The sequence below is a fragment of the Grampus griseus genome, assembly GCF_964374135.1.
Source record: "Grampus griseus genome assembly, chromosome: 5".
NCBI classification, from domain to species: domain Eukaryota; kingdom Metazoa; phylum Chordata; class Mammalia; order Artiodactyla; family Delphinidae; genus Grampus; species Grampus griseus.
In genome coordinates, this window is record NC_138998.1 from 50,438,640 (window position 1) to 50,457,769 (window position 19,130).

Genomic DNA, 19,130 nt, shown 5'->3' on the forward strand with positions numbered 1-19,130 from the left:
CCCCTCTATTGCCAGAAGCAGCCGATGTTTGAGGGCTCTGTTATATAAATAGCACAAAGACTTTGAGAGGTTGACCTCTTCCTGCTCTTAAATATTTGATGGATAAAGAGGAGACCTGTATTAATAGTGACAGTGGTTAGATGAACTAGAAAAACTAATATTAGCACTATAGCTAATTTGTTATAAAATATACTTGCAAAAATGTGTTTTCTGTTCCTTTTGATGCTGTACGTTTCATCCTGTTCAATCCATTGTTCAATTCTAGTCAAAGTTTTGAAATGAGAGAGGTCCCTACATACATACTGTTAAGTTAAAAAATATTTTTAAAGTATCATTTTTATTCCATTTGTATGCAGAGTAAATTGCAGTTGTATGAACATTTAGCCTAGCAAGTGGTCTGTGACCCAAAATGACGACACACTTACCAGATGTTGAATCTCATGTAACATTAATTTGAGTGCTAATTGTTCTCAATTTTATGCTCATAAACCTTTACCTACATCCGAAAAGCCCTGTGCCTCTGATGGATATGAAAGTTAACCAGAATATATTGTCCTTTGGTAGGAAGGTTGAGTTGATTAAAAATGTCTTCTTTGCTCCTGTCACGTGAGAAGAGAACTTGAGAGAAATAAATCCCTTAATGCATTCCTTTACAATTTATCACAATTGCAGATGAAATTTAGATGACTAGGACCAAATTTATTATTAAAAAATCAATTTGCAGGTATGATGCAGTTCCAAATTTGTACCATTAGGGAAGCAGGTGTTTTAAAAAAGAATATGAAAGATAGATTATGCAGATTAAGTTTCTTGTAGAAACATGATCTTTCAATTCTTTATCTTCCAAATGAAAGATGTCCAACTCTCAGCAAAAGAGGGTAATGTTTGCCCTTTATCAAGAACCTTTTATTGTACCTCAGGAGGCTGGAGCTGACCAGCTTTCAGGTACTCAAGACATTCATGCTCTTTGACCTTCCTCCCTCCCTGAAGTCACCTCCCTGGAGTTCAGTGACAGTCTCTTCTCTTTCTCTCTCTGTTTCCCTCTCTTTGTCTTTCTCTCTGCCTCTTTCTCTGTCTGCGTCTCCCCATCTCTCCTACACATAAACATGCTGCTGCTTCTTCCTCCCTTTTTCTCCTGCATCTCATTCAGTGCACCTCCTAGCTGTCTGTGGCTCACTGACATGTTCTTCATATTAACACTCTCGGTGGAATTTTCCTATTCTTTCTTTTGTTAATTAATTCATTAATTATTTTGGGCTGAGTTGGGTCTTTGTTGCTGCACGAGGGCTTTCTCTAGTTGCGGCGAGCGGGGGCTACACTTCGTTGCGGTGCGCGGGTTTCTCATTGTGGTGGCTTCTCTTGTTGAGGAGCATGGGCTCTAGGTGCGCGGGCTTCAGTAGTTGTGGCTCACGGGCTCTGGAGCACAGGCTCAGTAGTTGTGGCGCGCGGGCTTAGTTGCTTCGCGGCATGTGGGATCTTCCCGGACCAGAGCCCCCTGTGCCACCAGGGAAGTCCAATTTCTCTATTCTTGTGGCATTCGCTATTACTTCTAATCCAGCAGTCCCATCCTTTTTGGCACCAGGGACCGGTTTCAGGGAAGACAATTTTTCCATGGATGGAGCGGAGGATGGTTCAGGCGGTAATGAGACCGATGGGGAGTGGCAGATGAAGCTTCGCTCACTCTCCCTGCCGCTCACCTCCTACTGTGCGGCCCGGTTCTTAACAGGCCGTGGACCGGTACCAGTTGGGGATTGGAGACCCTTGTTCTAAATCAAAAGACTAGGGGTCCAAAGCCATAGTCTCATCTGCAAAATTTCACCAATTTCAAACAGCATTTCCAAATGCCTACTGGGACATTGCTATTTGCTCACCATTAAAAACGTTACCTCAAATACAGCAAATATATTCCTTGAAAGTGATTTTTTAAATGTCCACAACATCTCTCGTCCCTACTTTTCACCAGCATATTGAAGGGATGGCCATTATTCACCCAATTACTCTGGCTTAAAATTTGGAAGTCATTGTTAACTTTTCTTTCCTCATATTCCCTGACATTTAGTGAATCTCAAAAACTCATTAAATCTGCCCACTGTAACACAACTCATATTAACCCCGCTCTTTGCATTATCATTGCTACCACCCTGGTCAAATTTCTGATCACATAGCATCTGGATTACAGAAAACGTTTCCTAACAAGCCTCGCTGCCACCAGTATGATTTCACACCAATATATCTCCACACCACCACCCAGTGAATATTTCTGAAATATCACCTTTGTTATGGTTACATCACTCCTCAGGAATTTCAGTGCTTCTTTCCTGGTATTCAGGGCTCTCAATTGTGTGGATGTGTTTCACAGTCTATTCTTCATTCCTGTGTTTTCTCCAGTATAAACCTTTCTCATCAGGTCTGCTGATTTCACTAATTTGTACTAGCCTGTGCTCATCCTGCCTCTGAATTTTTCTTTGTGCTTTTCCACCCAGAAACATCTACCTAATCTCTCAATATTTCTTTTACTCAGTCGATTACTGTACTTCCAGATGTGCCTAATTTAAGTCCCACCTAGTCCATAAAGGGCTACCTGAGTATTTCAGTACCCCCCCCACCCAAACTCTTAAAGAACACCCAAACTAAAAATAGAACTACCATATGACCCAGCAATCCCGCTACTGGGCATATACCCTGAGAAAACAATAACTCAAAAAGAGTCATGTGGGGCTTCCCTGCTGGCACAGTGGTTAAGAATCCACCTACCAATGCAGGGGACACAGGTTCGAGCCCTGGTCTAGGAAGATCCCATATGCCACGGAGCAACTAAGCTAGTGTGCCACAACTACTGAGCCTGTGCTCTAGAGCCCGCGAGCCACTACTGAAGCCTGTGCGCCTGGAGCCCATGCTCCGCAACAAGAGAAGCCACTGCAGTGAGAAGCCCGTGCACAGCAACAAAGAGTAGCCCCCGCTCACCACAACTAGACAAAGCCTGCACACAGCAATGAAGACCCAACGCAGCCAAAAATGAAAAACAAAAAAACCCCCAAAAGAGACATGTACCACAATGTTCACTGCAGCACTATTTACAGTAGCCAGGACATGGAGGCAACCTAAGTGTCCATCGACAGATGAATGGATAAAGAAGATGTGGCACATATATACAGTGGAATATTATTCAGCCATAAAAAGAAACGAAACTGAGTTATTTGTAGTGAGGTGGATGGACCTAGAGTCTGTCATACAGGGTGAAGTAAGTCAGAAAGAGAAAAACAAATACCGTATGCTAACACAGATATATGGAATCTAAAAAAAAAAAAAGAAGTTTCTGAAGAACCTAGGGGCAGGACAGGAATAAAGAGGCAGACATAGATAATGGACTTGAGGATATGGGGAGGGAGAAGGGTAAGCTGGGACGAAGTGAGAGAGTGGCATGGACATATACACACTACCAAATGTAAAATAGATAGCTAGTGGGAAGCAGCTGCATAGCACAGGGAGATCAGCTCAGTGCTTTGTGACCACCTAGAGGAATGGGATAGGGAGAGTGGGAGGGAGATGCAAGAGGGAGGGGATATGGGAATATATATATATATATATATATATATATATATATATATATATATAGCCGATTCACTTTGTTATACAGCAGCAACTAACACGACATTGTAAAGCAATTATACTCCAATAAAGATGTTAAAAAAAAAAGAACACCCATACCACTCACTCTAGAGTGAATCTCCTAATGTTTCATGGGAGTATGTCTCATCTCTCCAATAAGTTTTAATCCTCTTCAAGATCACATCTTCATGTTATCTTCATGCCCCAAGCACCTAGTAGGTGCTCAATCAATACTTGAGTTGAATATAAAAACAAAGTTTTCTCAATCCTGAATTTTTAATCGTCCAAATAAGAATAGAACTTAAAAAAATTCAAAGCTAATGAAATGTTCAGAGCTTCTGAGATAGGATTTATTTCTCTGTCACTAAACTTAGAAAAGAATATCACACAATCTTTGTTTATTTATTTTACCTAAACTTTAAGTGGTTTCTGTTTAATTTACGAAGGGGGAGTGAGGTAAAATACTATGTATTAGGTAACTCAGTGGAGTTGATGCTCAAATGAACAGAGCAGCTCTGCCTAGATTGAAAACTTAGTTTCACGCTCAGGTTGGGCCCTTGCTGCAGCTTGTTCTCTGGGAAATATGGACCCTTAGTCACAAAGAAGATTGGAGTAACAGAGAAGCTGGCTTAATGAAACTGTCAGCAGCACCAGAAAAGCATCTGCAAAAATGTGAACTGTTGATCGTAGGTCAGCAGACTCATCTCTATATATGAGGGACTGCTTATTTTTTATGAAGTTAAATATCTGTAAAATAAAATATGAGCTCTCTGGACATAAAGTAGAAAACATAGATACCACCATCATCAGTATTTTCTGTTGGACACCTCATTGTAACCACAGTCAACAGATTGTGGATAAACTTCTCAAAGCAATTTTGAAAAAAGAAAAATCATAGAGGTTTTAAAAGTCTTTTAGAAATATGCAGATTTGTTAGGGTTCTGTCATCTCCTTTCTCTGTTTCATTTCCTTCTCTATTTTCCAGTGTCTATGTCATTTCTCTGCCCTTTGTCCATAACAAAATGTTCTGACATTTTAGGCTAGAGCAAAATCTCATTTCTAAAGGTCCCAGTTGTTCAGTGTGAGATGGGACCATGTCAGTTTTATATGACTTCATCTTAGTGATCAGTTTCAGAGTTTAGCTTCTCCAGTCCCTTCATAATGCCAGCACTTTGTCATTACTGCTTTCCCACCCAGTCATTTTCTGAGTTTTATCTTGTTCACTTTTTAATGCCAGTACTTCTATATCGGAAGTTATCCACAAATACACATCAGCAAGAAAATAGCAAAAGGCAGCAACTTTGCGGCTAACATCATTATTGCTCCCATAAATAATAAAACAGTTTCCACTTTAAAAACATAGATAGTGTATTTTGGTTTTTGCAGTTGATGTGTGAGAAAGCTATTTGTATAATGAATCTTTGTGTAATAAATTGTATTTTCCCTTTGACCTTCATTATAATTTCAGAGTTATAGATGCAAGTGGAAAACATTGGTTTTCATTCCTAAGATTCCTAATTTTCCCTTCAGATTTCTGCTCTACTTCTCCAAAACTGATCTTTGTATATGTAAGTTGCCCCTCATAACCCATTTATAAGCTTTGAAAAACAAATAATTACACAAGATTTTTATACATAGTTCATTTTTATTTCACCTGGAATTCCTATTGATTCCAAAGTTTTATGTTTAATCAGCTGTATTGTATTTATTCTGGGGAAGTTCCTTAATTCCATCCCCAACAAAGTAGGTTTGAGACAAACAAACATGAAAGATACTGCTTTTCCCTTCAATATTTATTAAATTCACAGTTAGTGAAATAATATATTGTTGCTCTAATCCCCTTAAGTGGCTGTATTTCTGCAGCCATTGGAATGGACATTGGTTGGTTGGATACCTAACATGCATTCCCACCTTCCCTCTTTTGTTACCCTTGGAGAATTCTCTCCTTCCCTACCTACTCTAAAAGTGAGACCTATTTGACTTTAGCCGAATCAATCCATGGCATTACCTTGACCTGTTTTGGTTCAAGTATAAGCATATAATGTAATTTGGGCCAATGAGGAAGAGTGAGTCCCAGGAATTGGGTGCCAGAGATATTCACTGCTTCTTGGGACAGTGTGATTTGAAGTTTGTAATGACATTTGGGAATTTTGCTGTGACTCAAGATACTAGCGCTTGAGGTACCTTGAGATGCAGGTACCCCCTTGAGGTACAGGTGATGGAATACCAGGTAGAACTTGAGAAGAAAGCTGACTGTAGAAAATAGAGCAGTGAGTGAACTATTGGATCAAGCTGTGCTTAAAGGTAGTCCCCCTGTAGTTGTATTATAAATCAATGTATTTCATGCCTCCTCCTACCCCTTTAAAACTTAAATATACTGAAAGCAGTTTAAGCTGTGATTCCTATTATTTGAAACAAAAGATTTCTGATAGAGGGATTTAGCTAGTAGTTCAGTATATCTACAAATACTATGGAATCCTTAAAATATCATAGCTGAGATGTAAGACATATTATAAATTCTTCAAGTTGACTATCTGAGAAGAATAATTGCCTTATTTAAGAAACATAGTAGTTTGAGGATTAAGAATAATTAATTTTTACATGACTTAGTGATGCTATTATTATAACATTATTGTAATACTATTACTAATAACTAGACTTAAGTATAGGAGATAATAAAAAATAAATGTTTACATTTGTATGGAAATATATTAATATAAATGTTTCAGACATTACATGAAATTTCTAAAAATCTTATATGTTCTTGTATAATGTTATGTCATAATTCTAGTTATTACTTTAAAATGTATATCTCAGAAATAACTAAAAAAAATGTTTAGCATCATTTTTCTTGATCTACATCATAATTATGATTTTTTTCACTTTCGATTAGATTCTACATTTTGCAAAAAGTGACCCTTGGGTAGTTAACTAATACTGCATAATAAAAGTCTTACATAATCTGAAAGCCTTAGTTTTCCTTACTATCTGGACTGGTAATCTACTTTTTTGTTTATATCTCACTCTGGAAGTGTAATGACTTTCCTTAAATAAATACATACAGCATAAAAAAATGTGTAAAAGAGTTCTTGAAGAAAACAGATCAGAAGGAAAAGTAAGAGATCGGTGATGAAGCCATAGGTGAGATTAATACACAGAATGTATTTTATAAGCTCCTGTATACTTTCTAGAAGTAAAGAAGATCAACTGTCTCATTCACAGTGTTCCTAAGATAAAACAACAACAACAAACTACCATCCCAGAGAAGCACAGCAATTTCTTTTCCTGAGACCAGAAATTTTCTTTTGTTTTCTGTTGAAATTGGTTTTGGAGTTCTACAGCTTTTTATTTAATAAGTGCAATTGTTGAAGACAATTAAAAAACAAAGAATTATCATGATTATCATGTACAAGAACTATTATTACTCATGAATTATCATGGCTCATAAGCAAATGATCTTATGGTAATGACTCAGTGGTTTCCTGTAGTTAATATATAAAATTTGAAAGTCAGCAAGGCTTTGGTTTTGTATTTGATAAGTTATTGCTTCCATATGGAAATCTAAAAGAGGAGGTTATCTTGATTATTAGGTATTACTCTTTACTATTCACTATTAGTAGTCAGTTTAGTTGTGGTGAAACTCCTTTTAATCTGTTTTATTCCTGTTAAACTCAGAAACAAAATGACTGCCTTTGACTACTATTATTCTCTATAGCTTTGGAATTTCAGGCCAAAGGAATAAGACCTGAAATAAAAATGAGAGATATAAAATTTGGAAGTGAAGGGGCCAAATGGTCATAACTTAAGAATAGATGGTAATTTATATAGAAAATCCAAGAGGATAAACTGAAAATCTATTAGTATAGACAAGAGTTCAGTAAGGGATCAAAAAAGGAAATATACAGACCCCCAAATAAACAGATATAAGATTTAAAAAGGTCAATCAAAATATATAGGTATAATAAAATATACAGTATAATGAAAATAATGGTTTACTCCATAATAGCAACAAAATGATGAAATATTAGAAATAATCTTAATAAGGTATATAGCTTAGATGAAGAATTGATTACCTAATTTACCTAAAAAATATTTATAGGCTTCCCTTACCAGAGTCTATATGAATGTCAGGCATTATGATAAAATGGTAAGATAATGAATGCCATGGTGTTGCTTACCATTTGTTGCATGCAGTAGACAAATACAGTCAATTATAATATAACATGGTGCATTCTTAAACAAAGGTGAGACTGGGGTACCAGTGAATGATGGAGATAAAAAAAAAAATCCAACCATTGATGAAGTTAACAAAATAAACTTGTCTGATTTATCTGGGGTCTGGAGTAGGATTCTTTTTCCCCTCTGGGAATTTTAAGTCTAGGCATAAGGTTTGAATTTATACTACCTAGATGGCCCAGGAAATCTCAGCTCTAGAAATAGAGGCTCTCTGGTTGGTAGTACTCCATGTGGTTTGGAAAAATCAAAAGAAAATCTCTGGAAGGATACAAAATCAACCCAGACTGTACTGGATTCTCACAGATAAAGCCATGCTGAATAGTGGTCTGCACCCAAGAGTAAAAAACACAAGGAAATTATCTCCGATGTGTGAGAGATGGTGTGGTATCATAGAAAAATAGTTGGTCTTTCTTCCCAGTTCCTGGCACAGAGCTTCTATAACACTTGGAATTTCCTAAGTGATAGAGGATGGTAGGAGTGTCTTTTGTTCTAATGAGGTGACTCTTGGCAGGCCCCTAGATAGCTTCTGTCAGGATGGGGGCTGGTCTCAAGAAAAACCAAGGCTTAATTAGAAACCTGGAACTTTCAACCCCATTCCCCAAGCTCTGGGGAGGAGAGGCAGGCTGGAGATTGAGTTAATCACCAGTGGCCAGTGATTTAGTCAATCATAATGAAACCGCCATAAACCCCCCGAGATGATGGGGTTTGGAGAGTTTCTGGGTTAGTGAAGTACAGTGAGGTGCTGGGAGAGTCATGCAACCAGTGAGAGCACACACCCACACCCCACCTTATTTTGCCCTATGTATCTCTTCCATTTGGCTGTACTTGAGTTGTATCCTTTATAATAAACCAGTAATAGTAAGTAAAGCACTTCCTGAGTTCTATGAGTCATCCTAGAAAATTATAGAACCTAAATTGGGGGTCATTAGAAACCCCCAACTTATGGCTGGTTGGTCAGAAGTACAGGAGGCCTGGGACCTGTGACTGACATCTGAAGTGGTGGTGGGGCAGTCTGGTAGGATCGAGCCCTTAATCTGTGACGTCTGTGCTAACTCTGGATAGTGAGTACCAAAGGTGAACTGAATTGTTAAAACAGCAGTTGATGGCTGAGAGCTGGAGAAGTGGTGTGGAAAACCCACAAATTTGGTGTCAGCAGTGTTGTGAGGAAAAGAAAATCCCAGAATCAGAGTCAGAAGTGAGATTTGCTAGAATGGTCCTGGCTCATGGAAACATGTGGTTTGGGGAAGAGAAAGGATAACAGGGTGGAGGGTGAGGAATCTTTGATTCCTGGGTGGCCACCCATGGTGTGGAGCTGCAGCTGTACTGTGATGAGTTACTAAAGGTACAAGTTACCGATCGTAGAGATGAATCCAACTCCTGGGAAGTTGGTTCACTGGATGCATTAAGAAGTACAGACTAACAAGAAGAAAGTAAAATAGTACAGTCCCTTGGTTATTGTTACCTGTTATAGCTAAAATGAAATTAAAGGAGAGTTATGCAATTAAAAGGAAGAATGCAATCATAGATGGTAAGAGACAGTAGATGAGGGAGACCAGAGGCAAATGGTGTTATAACCTGCTACTGCAAAGGACAAGTGAGCTGCTCACTGAGACGTCTTACTTTGATTAGATAGAACAGTGCCAGAACACCACACTTCCCATTGGGAAGACCAACGTTTTAATATTTTAAGAACAGAGAATTTAGCCCCATATATGAGGAATTTCTTTTCTTTGGGAATGATTCTCTGTTTCTAAAAAGAATTCTGTGGTACAAACATGAGATGATTTGTCATCTTTATAACCAACCTAGCCGTAACACTTTCATAATGATATTGGGGATGTAGGCTCTTTAATTCTGTAAACTTTTCCATTTGATAAAGTGAGTTAGAAAGAGGAAAATAGTCTAATCTTGGAAACTCTTGATCATGGTAAAATTATAACATTTTAAAGAAGAAAGAATAAAATGAGAAATTTTAACTTTATATTTTAGAGAGCATAGAATGTATTATCCTTACTGGTAAATGATGACTGAACAAGAACAAGGTTATAAATTTCAGTGAAAAGCAATTTTTTTTTTTTTTTTGCGGTACGCGGGCCTCTCACTGTTGTGGCCTCTCCCATTGCGGAGCGCAGGCTCAGCGGCCATGGCTCACGGGCCCAGCCGCTCCGCGGCATGTGGGATCCTCCCGGGCCGGGGCACGAACCCGTGTCCCCTGCATCGGCAGGCGGACTCTCAACCACTGTGCCACCAGGGAAGCCCGTGAAAAGCAATTTTTAAAGGTCTGTTTTAAAACAGTATATTATTATTCTGAACATACATATTTACTCTTGGGAGTTAAATTGCACTGGAGAGACAAAATATGACTCTATCTACCTAAGTGTTAAAGTAATTGATATCTGATCCAGAAAACTTTTCTATTAAACATTACTAAGCACAGATCCATTACTGAATATTTATTTTATTTAGCAAATAAATCTTGATATTTTCGTCAAGTGGAGACAGGATATGCTTATTGTATTACTTTATTATTAAAATACAATCATGCAAGAATAAGAACTGTACAAGAATTGTGTTATTTCATTGGAATATATGAATTAAAATCTCAAGCAAAATCTTTATAAATGAAAACATAATAATTCTGGGGCTGGTGAATTATTATTTGTTTTATATACCCTGACTACTCTGCATGAATCAAACTGGATTTTTCCTTAAATAAGAAAAATGGATAGCTACACTGCTACAACTTCAGTAATTTTTTCCTCTGTAAAACATAATACAGTATAGCTCTATTATAATATGGCTTTAAGATTTTGGTGGGTCTTACCACATCCCCAGAATAACAAAGAATGCACAGTGAGTTCCTGAGGATATGTAAGCCTGCTTGTCCTACAAGGTAGATTTGAATTTTAACCCTCCCTCATCAGTCTTGTAGAAGTTATAAAGGCAGTATAGTCCTAGTGCCTGCCACTGAGGGTGAAGTGGGTTTTTCTCATAATAAATCACTAATTTAGTTGGTCCATTCAGTAAAAATATTAAAAATACTTAGATCTCTATACATTTCAAAATGAATTCATTTTTATAGTTTTTTCCCTTTACATCTATTTTTCATGTGGAAATCCATGATAAGGATGACTCTGAATTAGGGGCTAGCTAGAAAGAATACACTGCCTGGGGGATCTCTATCATGAATATTCTTCCTGCTCATCACCACCACCTCTGCCAGCTATTACTGGGCTCATGGCACTGTCACATGACCAAGGAGTAATGAACTCAATACTATCTAGGCTTGATGAAGGTGACCTGGAGTTGGGCAGAGTTTCTGTGTTGGAGGGTTGTCTGCCAGCCTCTGCTGGGAGAACTAAATGTATTAGTCTCCAGGTTTTAATGATAATACCTACTTATCCAGCAGAACTTTGATAGGTAGGCTTTTCATCCAAGATCTTCAAGGTACAGATTTTCTGACCTTCATCTGTTGATTGTTTATTTAGATGATTTCTGTAATTCTTATTTATGGCCTCAATTTCTCTAGCTGCAATGAAAACTACGTAATTGTGTTTTGTCTCCCATGGGGAATCTGTGTCTCTCCTCAAATGTTCCTTTTCTGTGAGTGGGTACAAACACATATGTATGAGAACATTTACCTGCAGTTGTCCAAGGAAGGATGAGTGAACGGGAGGTAGAAGGGAACGTACACAAACTCCGAGTGTTTCTGAGGATGAATTTGACTGCACATGGAGGAATGTTTATCCATCCTCCCCTGAGTTCACATGAATTTTATTGTGTACACTGCAGATGGAGTAGGAAGCCGCCTACTTCACTGATGTAAGGCAGTATATTAGTTAGAGTAAAGCTACCTGATTTAACAAAGAGCCTCCAAATCTGAGGGATCTAAAGCAAGAGAATTTTGGTTTTCGTTTGTGTGGGTATTCAGTGGGTTGCCTTCCACATGGTCATTCAGGGATCCAAGCTTCTTTTGCCTCGTAGCTTCTTTAGTTCCGCAGTCCTAGTTACTGAGTCAGTGGCTAGTGAAAGCGAGTTCTGCATGGCAGAGGTTTATGGGCCAGGCCTGGGAGTGTCATACTCCCAGTTTATTTCTGTCCACATTACATTGGCTGTTACTGAGTCACAAACCCACTGAACTGTAAAGGAGGCTGGAAATGTATTCTAGTTACATGCATGGGTGGTGGTGGGGAAAGAGAATAGTTTGGTAAACAACTAGCCAGTCTTTGCCACTTTCGGTGGCAAGGACTTCTATTCCCAAACTGCTCCTTCATCTGTTTTCTCCTCTATCATTCTTTTAATTAGACTCAGCCTTCCATTCCACAATTAGAGCTTAGGTTTTAAGTGAAGTATTCTCTAGAAGAGAGGAAAAATATAGTCCAATTTTCACCCTGAAGTATAAATTACTAGAGTCATATTCTTTCTTAGAAGCAGGTGTATTCTAGCACTACCTAGTATAGTGCCTGCTCAATAAATGTTTGATGACTAAATGAATAACTGAATATACCACCCATCTCCATTGTAGATCCTCTTCTTGTCCTGAGGATATTGGGATTCTGAAGCATGGAGAAAGGGAGAAGAGAAATGGCAGAATAACATAGCAAGTTGGAGAGAGGACTAAAATGACTTCCAGTCTCCAGTGGAGTAGAAGGGATTTCTAGAGTAAGATCTAGAACTCCACATTCTGGCAGGGAGAGGGAATCTTAGAATCTAGTCTGGTCCAACTTGTGAGGTAGGGGTGGTTAGTGTACATGTAAAGAAGCATTTACACCAGGAGGTAGCATGGGAAACTCATATAGTGCCCTTGGGTGACCTAATGTGTCACATAAATGAGCCCGTCAAGTCCTGCTCAAGCCAACAGAGCTGTCTCAAGTTGCACTAGCCATATAATCAGCAGCTGTGCCAGCCTGCACAAGACTTCCAAGAGGACTCTTTCCTCACATGCCCATGGGCTTCTTTGGACCCTTGGGTAGGCTCGAGCTCTGAGAAAGTTGAAACCAGACTAGTAGGAGAAGAAAGTCCCGTGGAAAGGGGAAAAAAGCTGGTGAATTTGATTAGATAGTTACTGAAGACAGACTAAATTTTAGAAATGATTGGGTGGGATTGAGTCCTTTGGGGTGGGATAGAATATATTTTTGGCTCTGGACAGACCAAAGATGAATATGTGTAGGTTAAAAAAAAAAGCCTCGTGTTTCCACACGTTTGCTGTGTGATTGTCCAGTCACGCCTGCTGCATGACTCTTTGTTGAAATAAATAACTGAATACATTTTTGGCAACACAGAATCTTCTTAAATAGAAGGCAGATAAAAGGAGTATCCTGGTATTTGGGACGTGCCAACAAAACAAGGGCACTACCCTCCTAGGCCCTATCTCTCTTTGTGTAACTCACTTTCTAGCTGCTGCCTTTGGCTACTGATGCCTGCCCAAATCACCACTCTGCACCTCCTGTGAGAAATATCCAGAAGCTAAAGATCACACTTGACCCGCCCCCTTCCTCACCTTGGAATTACCTGGAGGGAAAAGAAGAGATGCCTCTAAGACTTGCACATATAGTTCGTAATAGTGGTTTCACTATCGTTCCAGCAATGGCTTTGGAGTGACCCTTTAATCATTTGCAACAGAGGCAAATAATGTCATCAGTGTAATAGCCTGTTAGTTCAAAGTACCCATTCTGTAGAGCGAAGGACCTCACCACTCCTAATGAAATTTAAAATTCGAGATTGCCTTCACTACCTCCCCTTCTCCTCCAGAAACTGTCTTCTCTCTGTTCTCATATAGCACTGTCACACTCCAGCAATTAGTAATTATATAATGATAGAAACAATCATCAGTAACTTATAATTATCTTCTCTTCCAAAGTATAAGATCCTTTAGCATGAATCATCTTGCCAACAGATCATAATTCGTCTTGATAACAGGTTTGATGGAGTTACATGAGATGTGAATCTGGCTCATTAATGTTATTGTTGTTTTTAAACCCTCAGTGGCAACAGTGCTTCCTAAGTCTTAATTAATCTTCATGACTTCTCTGGGAAGTAGGTTAAATATAACTAAATTTATTCTACCAGTAGAGAAATTGGCAAACTGGTAGTCTCTTCAATGAATCTCTCTTTATTACCAGTGGATCTGAGAGTAGATATGGAAATAGCTGAATTGGATTAATTTTCCATGATACTAGATTGACATAACTTTTGTGTGGTATTGATTCCCCTCTCTGCCCCCCCCCCCGCAAAACCCTTGAAGATATCCATAACAAAATGATTTATAACAATTAGTAAAAATTGTGAGTTCTGAAACATTTTTATCTACTTCCTTATAAAATGCTGGAACTAAGTAAATCAGCATCAGTGTTCATTATAGCACGCATGTGATTTCTTTTCTTCCCTTTCTCTGCCTTTAAATTTTCATTGTTCCTTAGGGATTCACTATTTAATCATCCCTAGTTATATTTTTAAAATATATTTCTTCTGAAGAGCTTGAAGCATTGTGGAAGAAATAAGGATTCCATAGGACCTAAGTTTAATGCTTCCGTCACACCTCGGCTTCTATCAGATGGAAATAGTGTGGTTCAATGCGAGGATATGGGTTCAGATCCAAGGCCTGCAGCCACTGATTTTCTGATTTGCTGTGTATCTTTGGAAAAACTGTTTTCTCTGGTAGCTGTTTTCTCATTTCTAAATGAGAATCATCTTACTCACTTCTTAAGTTATGGGAGTAACAAGAGATAATGAATGTAGAGTGCCTGGTACCTTAAACGTGATCACTAGTGGAGTATATTATTAATCATATAAATCAGTGACTTGGCCCCAAAAGCCTGACAAAAGGAATGCAGGGGCCTTAACAGGAGGATGTGATACTAGATGTGTGTATTTAGAGGTTTTGCTTAATATGGTAGTCATTGCTGATTGTTAATTTATTTATTTTGAAAATAACAAAATACTCTTTTTTTTTTTTTTTTTGCGGTACGCGGGTCTCTCACTGCTGTGGCCTCTCCCGTTGCAGAGCACAGGCTCCGGACCTGCAGGTTCAGTGGCCACGGCTCACGGGCCCAGCCGCTCCACGGCATGTGGGATCCTCCCAGACCGGGGCAGAAACCCATGTCCCCTGCATCGGCAGGCGGACTCCCAACCACTGCGCCACCAGGGAAGCCCCAAAATACTCTTTAATATTGTTTTGACTCAGTGATTTAAAGACAGTAAAACAGAAACAACAAAAGCTTTTGACAACTCTTAGTATCTTAGATAACTGGAAATCTCCATCTCCATTAGAGATTGGCTCAATTTAGTACAAGAAAATTCTTGTCTTAATTCAGAATAACACTTGGAACATGGTAGATAGTAAAAAGTATTTGGAATGAATGAATGAAAGCAAGTGGCTTCCAAAGACAAAAAGAGGAAAAAAGGACACCAATAGTGTTGTGTTCTCTGTGTACACTTGGCTGGCTATCCAGATCTCACTTGGATACCAGTGGCCCGAGAACATAAAAAAAGAGGGACGTTTGAGGTGTGAGATAGTTGGAGGAAGGAAAGTAAAAATAGCAGGGATTGGAGAAAAAATCCACATTCAGGAAAATACTATAATCACCTAGTTTACTGATGAAGTATATGGGGAAAGGGGACATTTTACTACAGGTTGTTCTTTCATTTTTTATTATCTTAGAGTTTCTCGGTTTTACCTCTCGTCTTAAAAAAAGAAACATGATGGCACAAGGAATATTATGCTAGACCTATAGGGCTAGCTCTACTTAAAACCTTAAAATAACTTTCCATTTCCGCTCATCAGATTAAAAAAAATCGCTAAAACTGAAATAATCAACAAAAAAGCAGAAACATGCCTGTATTTGTTTTTTAAGGAAATAAGTTGTTAGCTGATACTTTGAAGATATTGAATCTTACCTGTGTAGATATATTCCACATATGCAGGATGAGTTTTTATGAAAACCTCTTTTACTTCTTCTATTTTATCAGCTCTGATTTTTGTTGCAAATGGTGTGTACATAACTGAGAAAGAGTCCGCCCTGGTGATGGCTTCTTCAATCATGGCCTGAGAGGAAGCAAACAACCCATTTGGTCTCAATAACAATACATGACTTTAAGAATATAAAAAAATATGATTACCTTTATGGATGATTTAAAAATCTATATACTGTACTGCAAAGATAACATATTTTGGTCTTGAATATTCATTAGAATGAACTTTTTAATTAGTTCTGGGAATCCTATTTCATATTAAGAAAACCAATTAAGTGAAGAAAGTTTGTAAACAGACACCTCTAAACTGAGCTTGCTTTAAGATGAAAATAAAAATCCTGTTTTCTGAGCTGTCATTTTAAACTTGATCTTAAAAATCAAATTCTTAAGTCTAATGTAGTTATCTTATGAACAGACACTGATGAGCAATTTTACTTTAAAAAATTAATTAAAATATCTAGATTTAAGTATTGTCTATAAATAACATGACAAACTAGACAAACTGTATATTTTTCTTCTTCCAATACATGGCAAAGCCTTTTGGAATTGAAAAAAAAAAAAAAGAAAACTTTCTCAACTTCCTCCTAGCAAAGCTTTCCTTCCCTCCAGATCACAAGAGCCATTTGAGATGGATTCAGCTATTTAAGAATTTCTTTAAATTTTCTTTGTTCATGCAAGATACCATTCTTCATAAAGCCTGCCATCACCCTGAACTTCCTGCTTTAACTAGGTCTATTACTATTTGAAACAGACCAAAAGGAAAGTTATGTGAAGTTTTAAAAGGAATTTATTCCTTTCCTACAACTTTTCCTTCTAACAAGGCTTGAACATTGAATAAAAAGTAGAAGTGTCTATAGTTATATCATTTTTCTGAAAATAGCATAAAAGAATATTATAAAAATCCAAATTTAGTTATAGGAATGATTTTTTCCCTGACAACTAAAAGTTGTCAACAACCAATAAGGAAAAATAATAGATTTGAAGTTTCCAACAAAGAAAAATCATTTAACAAACAGCAATTTATATTATTACTGGTAGAGTATATTGTAAACAAGTTTTAGACGAATATTAACAGCAATAAGGAGTTGATTTGAAACCGAGAAACTGAATTTCAATTGTTGATTGCTTGCTTCATTCCTCAGTGACTTCAAATGGCCCCTATGATCAATTTTTTAATTTACAATTTAAAAAAAAAATTTTCTTCTAGAAACATTTTAATAGAAATTGGCCATTTCCAAGAAATGCCCACTGCATGCCCACCAATGAAAGGGAGCCATAACAAAACAGAAAATTTACCATATGGCTATGATTTAAAGAAAGATAACTAGTGCACACTCAAGCACACCAGCAAAGTCCAATATTAAAGTCACATTCTTTCTTATGGGCTATGATTAGGATTCCGAATAGACAGTGGAGTAAAACAATACAAATGCTGAACTATTCAGGTCAAAGGACCTCTAAAGAAGCATCTATCCTCAAAGGCATTCCAGTTTTAATTTACAATTTAAATTTGGTGTGGGACAAATTTCTGAATGGCTGAGGGAAAGAACTTATATTGTCCACAACGCTGTCCTTTCCAGGTCTGAGGAACTAGAAGGGAAAGAATATGATTGTGATGCCAAACCCGGAGCCAGCACTTAGATGGAAGTAGCCATGGATTATGTAGCAGTGGATTCTGAGGGTGCAGCAGGTCTGGGTGCTGAGGCCTGGATGCTACTATGAAAGGCCAACAGTGGCAATGCAGGCAGCAGGTCTGGAATTCAGAGACGTGGATTAAGAACTCAGGCTGTTTAGGTACCAGGTTCTGGTCCTCCAAAAGAAAGTAAAGATCCTTTATATTGAGTAGAAGAATGTTTTCTCCAGCTTGGTCCTTGCTTCATTGTTCATTGCTGGAACGTGGAATATGCTAGAATACGTTTATTGCTGGAACCAATCCTGGGATGGCCTGTCCAGACCAAAAAAGGAAGTAGCTGTACTTGGATTTGTGTGGAGTGAGGTGCCGAAGAAGGGAGCTGTTCTAGACCTCAGATCTAAGGTCTTGATCTGACTTTACTGCCTTTGGTAAGCTGTTAGTTCCTGTATGAGTTTGCTAGGGCTGTCCTAACAAAGTTTCACAGACTGGGTGGCTTAAACAACAGAAATTTATTTTCTCCTAGTTCCAGAGCCTAGAGGTCTGAGATCCAGGTGTCTGCAGGGTTGAGTTCTTCTTAGGCCTCTCTCCTTGGCTTGTAGATGGCCAGGTACCTTCTTCTGTGTCTTCACATGGGTTTCCCTCTGGGTGTGTCTGTATTCTAATCTCCTCTTCTTATAAGAACACCAGTCATATTGGATTAAATCCCACTTAAAGACCTAATTTAACTTAATTACCTCTTTAAAGACCCTATGTGCAAATACAGTCACAATCTACAGCCTGGGGTTAGGACTTCAGCATGTGAATTTTGCGGGGGGACGTGATTCAGCCCATAACACTTCCTAACATCCAAATAGCTTTCCTTGTGGTGTCTCTGAATATCTTGTTGAAGATATATTGCTTTAAATTCTGGATCAAAAAATTTAGTGAAGGTATTCAATCCTCTAGTTTGCTTCCAGAAAGGTATTAACAGTATCCTAGTAAGGCCAGGACAGAAGAAAACTCTCTCTCCATCCCATTTCTTTTTCAACTGCTGGCAGCTTAAGTAACTGCTGGCAGGGTAGCTTTGCTAAGCCATCACACAGCAGGACAGGAAAACTCGTGCCCAAGAGCCTACACTAGTCTTTGTTTTTTAGCAAGTGGCTGAAGTGTGTGGCAGCTTGATCTGCTTGTTTAAGGCATTGTGCTCTTGGCTTGATGTTCAGGGCATGGCATTCAGGCTTTCACAGGGCTCTCTACTCAGGAGGGTGTGTGCTAGAGCATGGCCTCCCTCTAGAGCTCCCCACTCAGAGCCAGTAGAAATGGGGTTCTTTTGTGGCTTCTGCCCTCCATCTTGAAGATGAGTAAGGAAGTGGGTGAGTGAGCAGAGTGTGTATGCAAGGATAAGAATTGAACTTTCAACGGAGATACTTTCTCAGAGGAAATTATTAGAGCCCCAAGAAGAAATGTTGTGATATAATTTTAAATATACATATTTAAACTTTTAAATTATATTTTAAATATAAATATACAGATATATAACATTTCTGGTACATTATTGAATGACTCATTTGTGAAGCAATCTAGAAAAAATTTAGCTTTAAAATATTATTACTGTAATTATAAATATTATAATTATTATTATTTAAAATAGTGGGAATTTTTGACTGTTTTTGGTTGGACACCAAAATATCAGGTTTTCATT

At 38.1% G+C, this 19,130-nt stretch overlaps 1 protein-coding gene across 1 annotated transcript in view; it reads right to left on the bottom strand.

Annotated features, from left to right (window-relative positions):
- The window catches only part of SPATA16 (spermatogenesis associated 16), a gene marked incomplete at its 3' end in the record, with an annotated part of 224,474 nt that overhangs the window by 51,157 nt on the left and 154,187 nt on the right, over nucleotides 1–19,130 (bottom strand). The window contains exon 5 of the mRNA XM_082655288.1: nucleotides 15,742–15,889. Within this exon, the coding sequence (XP_082511414.1) occupies nucleotides 15,742–15,889 (148 nt within the window). The remainder of the gene's footprint in view (nucleotides 1–15,741; nucleotides 15,890–19,130) is intronic.